The sequence below is a fragment of the Carya illinoinensis genome, chromosome 3 (genome assembly GCF_018687715.1).
Source record: "Carya illinoinensis cultivar Pawnee chromosome 3, C.illinoinensisPawnee_v1, whole genome shotgun sequence".
NCBI lineage: Eukaryota > Viridiplantae > Streptophyta > Magnoliopsida > Fagales > Juglandaceae > Carya > Carya illinoinensis.
In genome coordinates, this window is record NC_056754.1 from 17,675,157 (window position 1) to 17,689,557 (window position 14,401).

At 32.9% G+C, this 14,401-nt stretch overlaps 1 protein-coding gene and 1 non-coding gene across 2 annotated transcripts; both read right to left on the reverse strand.

The window, feature by feature from the left end:
* Positions 1-9,337: 9,337 nt before the first annotated feature.
* Positions 9,338-11,250, reverse strand: LOC122305601 (cytochrome P450 71AU50-like). The gene is made up of 2 exons (XM_043118190.1): positions 10,218-11,250; positions 9,338-10,070 (listed from the first exon to the last, which is right to left on the reverse strand). The coding sequence occupies exons 1-2, from the start codon at positions 11,103-11,105 to the stop codon at positions 9,456-9,458; spliced, it is 1,503 nt and encodes a 500-aa protein (XP_042974124.1). The 5' UTR covers positions 11,106-11,250; the 3' UTR covers positions 9,338-9,455.
* A 2,724-nt stretch (positions 11,251-13,974) lies between these two features.
* Positions 13,975-14,082, reverse strand: LOC122305904. The gene has a single exon (XR_006241336.1). It is a non-coding gene; the product is annotated as a small nucleolar RNA R71 (small nucleolar RNA).
* Between the last annotated feature and the right edge of the window lie 319 nt (positions 14,083-14,401).

A 14,401-nucleotide genomic window follows, 5' to 3' on the forward strand; every position in this document is an offset into this window, starting at 1 on the left:
TCCCCCCCGGATTCTTGTTCGTCTTCTTCTTCTGACTCTTCTTCTGTACTTTTCTCACTTTCTTCAATTGAGTGATAATTTAATGAAGACGGGTCGAGATGGATGAGTGGGACGTCATCTCTACATAAGGGGAGCAACTCGAGTGCACCGAGGTCAACAAATAAGTTAATACCCCCTCCTCCATCTTCCTGGTAGGCCTCTACATTTAGAGTGTCATTTTCATCTCCACTATTATCGTAATCTGCACTCGTTCCTACTTCATATATATTTCGAGGGACAAATTTTTGTACAACTCGCCAAGTTATCTCTCCACTATCTTCATCAGCACTTTTCATTGGATCAATCAAGTAATAGATTTGAGTAGCTTGACAAGCCAGTACGAATGGATCATCTTCGTACCATTTAGATGCAGTATTGACACTCGTAAAATGATTATCCCTATATATCGAATCCCGACCACCGCCTAGATCCCACCAATCACATTTGAAGACATATGTTATAGACCCACCCAGATATTTCAATCCGATAATATCACAGCTCACACCATATTTTAACCGGAACGCTTTTCTTATCCTTCCACCTCGACTCTCCGCATACAGGACATGCTTGTTTCTCCTCGTTCTCATTCCAAAATAAAACACAATCATTCTTGCACGCATGTATGGACTTATACTCAAATCCTAATCCCTTTCTCAATTGTTTCGCTTCATAAAAGTTCTTCGGCAATGCAGATCCTTCGGGAAGCACTTCGTTAAATAAGTCTAATACCATGTTAATTGCTTTGGTTGACATTCCACACAATGATTTTATGTGAAGCAACCGCACAATAAACGACATTTTAGAATGTTTTGTACAACCTGGATAAAGCTCACGCTTTGCATCTTCCCACATTTCTGGAAAATTATCTGAATCATTCCGTCGCCCACTTGAGCCATTGTCGTCAACCTCATCCATAAACATCCCAGCTCCAATGTCACTCAACATCTCCTCCATCTCATCTCGCTCATAATCATCATCCACGTTGTGCAAATTTTTCCGCTGACTGAATAAGTCATCCGCTGATTCAGCATACGGCTCACCATGCAGTACCCATCGAGTATAGCCCAAATCCATACCATTCACAAATATATGACTTTCAGCTTCATCCAATCCGATCGCACACAAATTTTTACAACCTCGACATGGACACTTAATGTAACCACGACTATCAGCAGACGCCTTTGCAAAATCAATGAAAGCCCTTACTCCACGCGCATAGGGTATGTAATCTTTTCCAAGTCTATCGCGTAGACGCATCCAACTTTTATCCATTTCTAAAAACATCTAATTTTTTAGTAATTAAGGTAAAGTTAAATACACATGCATGTCATGATACATCATGTTTGAAGTACTCTTTCTCAAGGTAGTTGGTCCTATCCCATTCAAGATTATATTCTCCATATTGCACAATTCCCGTCACTCTATTACTTTTTTGAACGTTAGTAAAAATTTCGGCAGCACTTCCCCATAGTTCTCCAAGTATACATGTTCACATATAGGGATTATGACTCTAAGAACAGCATACCCGAAGAACAAATGAGGATGACACCGAAATTTCATACTAAACGTTCAAAGTATGAATAACGTTTATGTGCAATACAGATAATATAATCTCAAACTGTCCACACTGGACAATTCAGGAATTAATGTACACCTAAATGTACACTAATTTCCAAACGGGTCTAAGGTTATTTATGCAATGTTATACAATATCTAACAAAAAAGTCTACAAATAAATTAGCGCACATTGTTTGAATTATACCGATGTACTAATAATATTTATATTATTAATGATTGATAACACTTAAAAATTATTTGTAGACTTATATAATTCCTTATTTATTATATTATATGTCATTTATCAGCTATATAATATATAACACTACTATAAAATATCTTATAATTACAAATATAAGTTACTAATAACACTTATTATATAATTATTACTATTATTGCCAAAATTATTATTGATAACACTTAAACAATATCAGTTATTATATAATTATTACTATTATTGCCAAAATTATTATAATTATTATAATAAAATATAGTTATTAAATAAGTAACTATTATTATAATTACTTATCTATTTCTTATTAATCATTTTTTTATACTATACATTACATGATAATTATTATTATGGATTAATACTAATATACTCTATACTATATATTATTAGATAAAATATTTAGGATTATTGAGCTATTAGATAAATAAGTATTATTATTTTATAATACTTATTTATATTATAATTTTAGTAATACGATTTTTTATATATACTAAATAGATATGCCTTATAATTGACACTTAGGGTCATGTGATAATTTATTATATTAGTTATTTAACTAATTATATATATAATAGTTATAATTGTAATATTATAATTTATAATTATGATCATCCAATAAATTATATACCAAAATTGTTATTCTTACACAAATAATATAACAATTTATTTATTAAATAAATTGTTATATATATTCTTTTATAACAACAAATTACTAAAATAGACACATAAACTAACAAATAATTATTATTCAAAAACATACACTATACTAAAACATTATCACATTAAGAATAAACATATTCAATAACAATAATTTTTCTTTTTAATTCATCCAAACAACACAAACTTAATCACAAATTATATCCACAATAAAATATAACAATAGAGTTTAGTATATATACCTTGTGCTTTAAATAAATTCTTCTTCAAAAATCACAATTTCTCAACAATTCACAACAAATGATCCTTCAAAAAATACACAATACTAGTTAGTTAAATATATATGAAATAAAATATTGATAATTATCATGTATATTACAAATAAAAAATGAGAAAAACCATTTACCTTAATGCTTAAAAAAATACCTTTGCAAACATATACTCACTATAACCCTCCACTTCTTCTCTTCCTCTCTCTAAAACTCTCTCTCTCCCCACTGCTTTCCACTTTCTTTAGTACTCCGTCTCTCTAAAACTCTCTCTGTCTCTCACTCTAACACGCATGGAGGAAAGCAGAAATGAATCTGCTTTCCCGTGCGTGAAAGTTTTATTTTCTGCTTGTTATGCAATTAACGTTCGGACGTTCATTAATGAACGTTCGGACGTTTGATTTTACGTTCGAACGTTTAAGCACTAACGTTCGAACGTAAAATTATCCCGCCCTATAATTATACAGTACGTTCGCACGTATGTACGTCCATCCAACGTATTCGTCAGTAAAGTTTGAACGTTAATATAGTACGTTAGAACGTACTGTGCAAATTTGGTTTAAGCGGGAAATTTCCCTCCGAATTTATTATAACGTCCGAACGTCCGAATTTAAGTTCGAACGTTAATATTATTATTTACATATTATATATTTAGTATATTCCTCATAATATACTTATATATTAAATTATAAATTATACAATATTAATTAATATATAATTTGTACCAATTATATAATATATAACATAAATATTATATAAGAATGTACTATATATATATTATAACTTTATATAAATATAATATATATAAAATATATATTATATTATAACTATAATATATAATATACTTATTATATATTATAGTTATAACAAGTATATTATAATATATTATATTGGAAAAATTGTATATTATCCTAGTATAGTATACTTTAATATAGTATATCTAATAACTATATTAAAGTAATATAGTTATATACTAATGTAGTATAAATATTATATAATATATTATCTATATTATAGTCTATAATATAGTATAAGTATTATATACTATATTATCTATATTATAGTCTATAATATAGTATAAGTATTATATAGTATGTTATCTATATATAATAACTATATAATATCGTATAATATATTATATAGTAAATATATTATAGATATAATATAGTACTAGTACTATGTTATATATACTACTTGTATATAATATAGTATATATACTACAAATATAGTGTAATGCTTAGTATACTATACATATACTTTATATGTATATACTATATATATATTATAGACTATATAATTACTATATAATATACTATAGTTATTATATAGATACTATAGTATATACACTATAGTATTGGATATATAAATAACTATATAATACTACTATATAATATATACTATATATATTAACATTATATACTACTATATAATATATACTATATAATAACAGTTTCAATAATACGTATATAACACTATATACGTATTAAAACTACATACACTATAACACTATATAGTATACACTATATAGAACATAAGTGTAATATACTATATACTATATAGTATAACACTATATAGTATATAATATACGTATATTATACGTATATAATATTATACATTATATAATATCTAATATTATATATTATATATCATATTATATAGTAATATATAGGTAATATAATATATATTACATTATATATATTATATAATATATATAATATAATATATAGTGTAACAACGTTCGAATGTTATAACCAAAACGTTCGGACGTTTTGATTGACGTCCGAACATAATAGACGCACGTTCGCATGTTAACACAACGTCCGAACGTAAAAGTTATACGTTCGCACGTATGCTTTTAAGTCCGAACGTGATATACATAATGTTCGCATGTGGAGTTAACGTCCGAACGTTAATTAATTAACGTTCGGACGTTAACTGTATATAAGGCCAGGCACGACGGTTTCCAGGCCATAACTTGTACGAAACCGGTCCGGAAACTCAAACTCTCACATCCTCTCCGCCACGCACGCCGCCGCAACCGTCGCCATCAGCCACCGCAACCGTCACTAAAAGGTAATGTGCCCTCTCCCTCTTCTATTTCCTTGCTTTTAATCGGTGGGTTTCAAAAATTTGAAACCCACCGTAGCCCGGTTATAAAACTTGCATTTTCGGCCACCATTCGCAGTAAAATGATAGAATAGGACCGTAGAAACATTTCCCATCTTTTGAAATTCATATTTTGGTTGTTTGTGGCTTCGAAACATGCGTTTCGAAGCTTTCGGTAATGGCTGAGTCGACTCAGCGATTCCGTGTCGTAACGTTCGGACGTCACGACACAACGTCCGAACGTGTGACCTTTTGTATTCAATACGTTCGCACGTTATATTGTTACGTGCGAACGTATTAGTTTTACGTGCGAACGTTTTTATCCAACGCTTTAACTTAACGTTGGATAAAACGTTCGAACGTAATCCGTTGGTCTTCTTCGGCTAGTAAGAACGTCCTAACGTATGACGGTTCAAATTCATTACGTCCGAACTTTTAGGTAATACGTTCGGACGTAATGAACTTATTCGCACGTTTTTATCGAACGTTTGAATGAAACGTTCGATAAAAACGTCCGAACGTTTCATCTTTGTATATTCGGACGTATTTTAACGTGCGAACGTACATTGTATTAACGTTCGAACGTTTACAATATAAAATTTTTTTATATTGTTTCTTTTAGGTATTATTATTTTATATATTGAAAAAGTGAGTTTCTTTAAAAGTTTTACTCGCAAAATTATGTAAATTTATAAGGATGATATTTTAATTTTTAGTATAATCCATATATGTCATAATACGTATGTATCTGTGATTATAATCATTTTTTTAAAATGTTATAACTTATATATATCTTTTTTATTTTCAGGATATGGCTCAGTATATGACGACAAGGACGCGAGGGAGGGATGGAGGCAATCCGGACATCGCTCGACTGGGGGCACGAACTGTTATGGGGGAACGAGAAATCCTCATTAATGAGTTTGATGAGCTCAGCTGGGAGCAAAAGACGCTGAGAGACGTCTTCGTCACCAGAGGCTGGGGCCCCATATGCACATTGAGGGGAAAGATTTACCCCACAATGGTTCAAGAGTTTTACATTGGGATGGCCACCATGCCTAACGATGCATCATCCCATACTCTCAGTGTACGCGGTGTACAGTTTCAGTTCTCGGCGGATGTTCTCGCCGACTTGCTCCAGATTCCGCGTATGCTACCTGAGTCGACAGCTGCTCAGGCTGATGACATAGCAGCTGCATTTTCCCCGGGCATATTCGAGGCAGATCCAGCTGCTTCTGCTTCATCTTCGGGCCCTATTGAGTTTATGCCCAGTCATGAAGAAGATCGACCCAAGGGCGATCCTATTGCTGCTGAGGTTGGTGACGATGAGCGGGACCAGGATTTCTACATCCTCACTGGCACGGACCGCACAAAGCTCGATAGGCCGAACTCCTTTAGCCAGAATCAGCTGCTGCCTTTCTTTCGCATGTTGCACATTTTTGTTGCAACAAATGTAGACCCGGTGGCACATAAGAGCACATTCAGTCGGGCTCGTGCACAGTTCCTGATTGGCTTGGCACGTGGTGAGTCCATTGACTTGCCCCTTGTTATATTTGAGCGGATCCGTTACGAGGCCAGCATCGTTACCACGGATAATCTCCCGTATGGAGTCATCATCAGCCGCTTATTACTAGCCCGGGGCGTGCCACTCCAGGCGGAGGAGATGGTGATAAACCAGATGAGCCCTATCGACATAACCACACACCGCCGGAGCATTGGACAGGGGAGAGGCTCAGCTCGGCGTCAGTCTGGTCCTACGCCAGATCTTGTTCCCCCGACTGAGTCTGGGGCCGATGTTGCTCGCCCGTCGGCGAGTACTAGTCAGCAGCCGGGAGTTACATCTGCTGGGGATGTGCGACCTGCTTGGGTTGATACAATGATGACAGATATGAAGGCGCATATAGACCGACAGATCGATAGACAGATTGCACATATAGATCAGGCTGTCGCACATCTTGCACATCATGTAGATGTGCTAAACAATAAGGTTGAGACATTGACTGAGGAGTTTCGATCTTTTGTAAACCAGCAGTTCTGAAAGTGATTTGTAAAAATTTATCATTCGAACGTTTTTTATTTTCGACATATGTAATGGACACAAATATTTAATGTATGTATTGTGTAGCTTAATTTCTACTCTTAATTTTTTTTTAATATAACGTTACTCAACCTTACTATTAAAAAAAATATATATTATGGTTAATTTATGTAATTTTACATATAACGTTCGAACTTTATCACATTAACGTTCGAACATTGGCGCTAATATATTCACGTTCGCACGTAAATAGTTAAAACGTTCGAACGTTCGCGCTAATTTTTTTACGTTCGCACGTAAATATACATAACATTCGAACGTTACTGTGACGTTCGAACGTATTATGTGAAACGTCCGAACGTTTTGAAATTCTTGCCCAACATTTAGTGACAGTTCTCACAAACCGTCACAGTAAATACGTTTTAGTCACAGTTTGGAAACCGTCACTATTTATAATCTGTCACTAAAAGCCATATTTGTTGTAGTGGGATCACTGTCTACAACACAAGTAACCTCATTTAAGCCGAAGGATCGGTAGGCCCAGTGTTTCTATTCTCAACATACCAACTAAAACCCGTGGTAGATCATAACTCCTCAAGAAAACGCCCTCGTAGCCACTTGCCCATTGTCTTACCATCAAAATGACAATTAGGACTACAAATATCTAATGCCTTTATAGTTTCTAAAGCATTTCCTTTGCTCTTATGAAGCCACTTCACCATTTTATTTAATCATCTTAATTTTTTTTATTATATAATCTATTCTTTTTATTTTTTGAATTAATTTATATTTTAGTTTAGCTTATAAATTTGGATTAATTTAAAATAGAATATAATTAATTATATGACATTGTATATGGGTAGAAATTACAAATATAAAAAAACATGAGGATATCATTGGTAGTTAGAGAAAATATTTGAAATAAATAAAAAAGAATAAAAAGTATAATATTTAAATGATATAAAGAAAAAATAGATAAAATGATATATGGTATATTGTAAGAGTCAATATGTAAAATAGAAAAAATAGATTTTAGTGATGTATTTTAAAAAATATGATAGATAAACTATTGAGAGTGCTCCATTTGATTTCTTCATACGTATTAAAGGGTAATGATAGGATTGCTATTTTCTATCACTATTTTCTTATTTTATAGTGTATTTAAAATATTTATCTTTTTATTAATTTTTAAATATTTTTTAACATCTTTAATTATTAAGAAAAAAATAAAATATATATAATTTTATCAATAGTCACTTCCTTAACAATTAAGTAAAAATTAAAAAATTAAAAAAATTAAAATAATAAATAGAGCAGTAAATATATGGTATGAGGAAGTAAGTCTATTATTACCCTAAGTTAAATTGATCCTCTTTTTTTTTTTTAATTTAATTTTATTTTTTCACTGTTTCTTTTCTGCCTGGGTTTGTCAACATTATTCACTTCAAAGTAGCCCTAAATTTATGAATACCCTATTTTAAATTAATCCAAATTTATAAGCTAAATTAAAATATAAATTAATTTAAAAAATAAAAGAATGCATTATATAATAAAAATATTCTCAAAGTATATACAATGGGTTCTTGTACGTCTAAAGGATATGCAAACCGATTGGAGTTATATGTTTGCTTTTATATATAGACTAATTGGAGTCGAATAATGATAGCCTTATCATTATTTTATTAATTTTTTATCATTTTTTTAATTTTTCTTTTACTTAATGATTAAGTAAGTAACTATCATTAAAATTATATATTTTTAAAATTTTTTCTTAATGATTAAAGATGTTAAAAAAATATTTTAAAAAAATAATAAAAAAATAAATACACTATAAGTAATAAAATAATAATAAAAAAAATGATAAGTCTATAATTACCCGTTAGAGTCACCCCAGCCAACACAGCAGCCCGTGGCCCTGTAGCGCACATAGCAAGAAACATTGGCTCCCAACATAGAGGAAAGCGCGGGAATAAGTGAGAGGGTCTGAAATGAAAATTGATAACTTTCGAGGAAATGGAGAAAATATTCAAAATGAGAGAAATTAATTTAAAATATTTACAGTAATGAACAGTTTCTTCCACATGTTATTGCATGTAGCGAAAATAAAGTAAAGGTGAAATAAAAGATGCAATGGACCTCACTTTTGCTCAAATTTCTTTATGTTTAAAAGTTAACTATATTTTTCAACATCCATTAGAAGGACCCTAGAAGACATGACCCAAGCGGATACTTGTCATATACCGCCTCTTCCACGTCCATCACTGCTCTGTTATATTCAACACTGCTAAGGTATTTTACAGGCAAACCGTACAAGTAATTCACTGCTTCTTCTTGAACACTTTAATTGTGCATTCTTTCACATGCACTAAAACAAGTTTTTAGTCTATCAACACGCGGTTGGCCTCTTGCTTAAAGAGTTCAAAGAAGTGATGAGTACTGCAGCAGAAAATATAGTCCATAATGAGTAATTAAAGACAACATAACAGCAAACCCAGACACTGAACGCGCGTGCACGTTATTTTTAGACAGCGGAAACAAAAATAAGAACCCAAAATTCTTATTCGTGCAGGCGATAAGCCGGAATGTCAAGTAGATGCTTGGCTCTAGGAGCTGAAAGGCCGAACTCCTCGGTCATGTCCAACTCAGTTGGGAGCATGTTATCAGGAAGTTCCCAATCAAAGCAGTGGATAAGTTGTGCAATCACCAGCCGTACAACTAGTAGGCCCAATTGCATCCCTGGGCAACCTCTTCTGCCGGAGACAAATGGGAGGAGTTCGAAGTCGCGTCCCCTGAGATCTATGCTACTCCCAACAAACCTTTCCGGGAAGAACACTTCTGCATCATTCCAAACACTTGGGTCTCTCCCAATTGCCCATGTGTTTATCAGGATTCTAGAGTTCCTTGGTATATGGAAACCATTAATGGTGCAATCTTTCATGCCCTGGTGAGGAATCAAAAGTGGTGCTACTGGATGTAGCCTGAAGGTTTCCTTTACAACCATTTCCAAGTACTTCAACCTATCCAAGTCTGCTTCCTCCACCATCCTCTCCAAGCCCACCACATTTTCCAGCTCCTTTTGAAGTTTCTTCATTACCCGCGGATGATTCATTAGTTCTGAGAGTACCCACTCAATTGCTGTTGCCGATGTGTCCACTGAGCCAACCAACATGTCCTGAAAGGAAATCATCATCAGGAAATTAATGCCGTAGAGTTACTAATTAATGAAAAATTACTAGAGATTACATTATATGTAAAACTACATAATTCCACACTTAAAAGAGTTTGACTGCGCCCATAAGATTATAAAAAATATATATACCGAAGTTATGGCTTTAATGTTGGACCGTTCAATATTGTACTCTAATTCTTTAGATCCCACCAAGTTCAACATGGTATCAACGAAGTCATTTGTCTTATTTTCGTCCTTGGATTGGACATGCTCATCTATGATCTTCTCCAAAAAGTCGTTTACGATCTTGCTAACTGCCTTCATGCGTCGTGTCAACCCCTGACAGTCGAGGGAAGCAATAGAAGGAATGCAATCAGCTAGGTTAGGAGCTGCTGATAACTGCATCACCTCTTGCATTATATCCTTGAGCCCCCTCAAACCGAGATCATTGTCCATGTACTTCTTCCCAACGACCATACGGCAAGCCATATTGGCGTTGAGAGAGAAAACTTTGGCACTGAGATCAACAACAACACAGTTAGCAGCGGCCTCTTGAAGAAAGTTTATCAGTAGACCAAGCTCTTCTTTTCTCGTGGATCTGAAAGAACTGATTTTATGGCTAGTAAGCAGTTCCAAGGAACACATCTTGCGTATGTTGCGCCAGTAAGAGCCATACGGAGCAAGTACCAAGCTCTTTTGGTCATAAGAGATGTGCTTTGCTGTCTCCAAGGTTGGTCTACTAGCAAACACATGGTCATGTGCTTTGAGGAACAGCTCGGCCGCTTGAGGGGAGGAGACAACAATGGCAGGTTTCAAGCCCAAACGCAAGTACATGATAGGGCCATGTTTTTGAGCTAGTCGATGTAGATCTCGATGAGGGAATTCCCCCATTAACAAATGAAGGTTCCCAAAAACAGGAAACCTTCTTGGACCAGGTGGCAATTTCTTAATCTGGTTCCTGCTTTTCCATGCGCACTCTCGCAAGAGATAAGCTGCAAGCATAACTATTACTGCAATTATCGTCCATGTCCAAGCCATGGTATTGGTGGGATTGTATGGCGTCGATGACTAGTGTATAAAGGAAGAAAGTTTAGTACTAAACTAGCTAGCTTGTTTAGAGCCATGATGACAATGTAAATCAAAGATGTGGCGGTGGCTTATGCTGGAGACGCATAGTTCTTTGAATAATTAGTAGCCAAATATATTCCGCCTTCTATTTTCATACATGTTATTGATTGATGTGTTTTTACCTTTTTTTTTTTTATTTTTTTTATTTTTTTATTTTTTTTAATGTATAACAGATTTTATTAATGTGTCTACATACCAACTTATAATTAAGTAGCATATATAATTCATATTCCAAATATCAAACCCATATTACTGACTTTATGTTAGTCTAATTAGAAATCCAAGATGTATGTTTATAAATACAAAAATAATAATATCTTGTTGAAGAGTTGTGTGGAAGTTGTAAAATAGTTATGTATATATCATATTTGTTATACTCTCTCTCTCTCTCTCTCTCTCTCTCTCTCTCTCTCTCTCTCTCTCTCTCTCTCTCTCTCTCTCTCTCTCTCTCTCTCTCTCTCTATATATATATATATATTACACTACATGATTTTTAAAGAGTAAAGCTTTGCTCCTTTAAAGCCATATCATTGATCAACTACCCATTATCTTACTATTTTTTTTTTTAGAAATAGAATTTTGTTAATGAAAAATCCTCACTGATGATGCAGGAAAACCGCATTGAAACACTATACACTTTTGACAAGAACAAGGTGTTAAGTAAGACTAATTTTAACTATGGATCACTATCTACAACACCATACACTTTTATGAAGTCATGATATATATCATCAAATACTGCTATACTATTGTATTATTATTTTAAGAAAATATATATTATTTACCATCTTTTTTACTATATCATTCTTTCATTATCTTATTGTAAGCTATTAAATTATTGACAGTTAAGTGAAGAATAATAAGTAGTTTTTCAATAATTTAATGCAGATTAGGGATGATAAATTAGGAGAATATTCAAAATAATGGTGAATTGGATTTTGTTATTACTATATAATAAAGATTAGTACTAGAAAGAAACATCATCCACTCATCATATCTGTTATTTATTAAATAAAAATAGCATATTTAATTTAAGTTAATAGTTTTTATTTAAACTTAGTTTTTGTAGATTTCCTATATATATATATGTTGTTGACGTAGCACGTCCCTTCTTATATATATTCTTGACCTGTAGGTGTAAGTTATAAGCAGTTTTTGTGCTTTATCCTTCTCAAAACGCACGCACGTTGTTTGGCTTTAGAAGCTGAATGAAACACGGACGTGAGGGAGCTGTTGGCTATTGGACGTGAGACACGAGCGGGATTTGCTTTTGCTTTGACCAACGGACGCAAGTTGATTTATATGGGTTATTTCTGGACGTTCCAAAACAAGGGTCCTCTTGGTTGGACAGAACTCACCATCAATCTACTTGATTAATATGATGATTATGACTTTTGTGGCATGCAACACGGCACAATAGGATAGACCACATGCACAACGCATTTTACATGTAACTCGTCTTTTGGTCTTTGGAAAAAATAAAAAAACGGCAGGTTTTGTCTTTTGTGGGGGGTTTTTAGACGGCACTTAATGTTTCTTACGTGGAAGAGTACTAGATCCAAATAGAGAAGAGAACATCATTTATTTTATTGGTACTTTTTGAGTTCTTCAATCTATAATTAAATTTTGAATAAAGTTTAAAGTAGATTGATCGTAAAAATATTTTGATTTTATTTTAATTCATAAATTAAGTTTTATTATTTAATATTTTAGAATTGAATTTTTCTAATCATTTTGAATTTTTATAAATTTGAGACAATTATATTAAATCTTGCTATAATTTTTCTTGAACTATAAAATTATGAATATATGATTATGACTTAAACAATTATTTTTCATATATATCATTTATGTAATTTCTCACTGCACTATTGTTTGTGAACATAGCATCATCTCTAGATCTAATATTTATTTTTATATATGAAAATTAAATTTGTGAAGAGGGAAATAGATTCTGGAATTAAATTTGAAAAATTAGATAAACATAACCGCATATCTTACAATTAAAAATTTGATACTATAATTCTTAATTATGTATATAGTTTGGATTGAAAAAGTCAGAATATTGAATCCGATTGATTGATGCCTGAAGCTTTATATGACTCCATGTGGATCGACACCCTAAACTATACTATACGATCGCATAATAGTTTGAGCATATATAATCAAAGTTTGGCACCGATCCCGAGGAATACGGTGCAAGCTAGAATCAATACAAGGCATAATTTTTACTCTAGTAGTTTGTAAGAGCAGTAATTTCGTTCCCTCTTTTAACTTACTGCATTATTTTCTTCTTCTTTTTTTTTTTTTTTTTAGCATTTTCTTTTTACCTTGCATGCACAAATATAGTGACACCTTAGATAGGTTTGCTTGTTGACAATCCATCTAGTCTTGAAGAAATGAGTGAATACGAAGATCAATCCATTAGAACTCTTTAGGATTACCTAAACCCCACATGCACAATCACATCATCATGCATCATGTTTCCAGCCAATACTCATAAGCTTGATTTTAAAACTGGGATGATACAGCTACTTCATACCTTTCATGGTTTAGAAAATGAAAATCCTTATTTGCGCTTCAAGGAGTTTGAGGAAGTGGTTATGACTTTTCATGGTCATAATGCTACAGATAATATTGTGAGACTTAAGTTCTTTCATTTCTCTTTGAATGATAGAGCAAAGAGTTGGTTGTACTCACTAAGACCACAATCTATAGGATCATGGAATGAGATGATACATGTTTTCTTTAACAATGATTTTTTCCAACATAAGACCAATGCTTTGAAGAGATAGATCTCCGCCTTTACACAAAATGATAGTGAGACTTTGTATCAGGCTTGGGAGAGGTTTAAGGAGTTGTTGAGTATGTGTCCTCACTGTGGGTATGAAAACTGGTACATAGTTAATTATTTCTATATGGGACTTACATCCAAAAAGCGTCAATTTATAGAGATGATGTGCAGTGATGAGTTTTTGTATAAAAATTCAGATGAGGCCATAGAATATTTCAATGAGTTTGTTCAAAAAGCTCAAACTTGAATTGGATCTAATGCTACTGAGAGTGTAAATAGGTTACGACCTGCTAGAATTAACCATATTAGGAAAGAGGATAACCTAAAAGCTAAAGTTAAGATACTTACTCGGGAGTTAGATGTGTTAAAAACTAAGGATTTAAAGCCAACACACATGGCTACTCATGTAGAG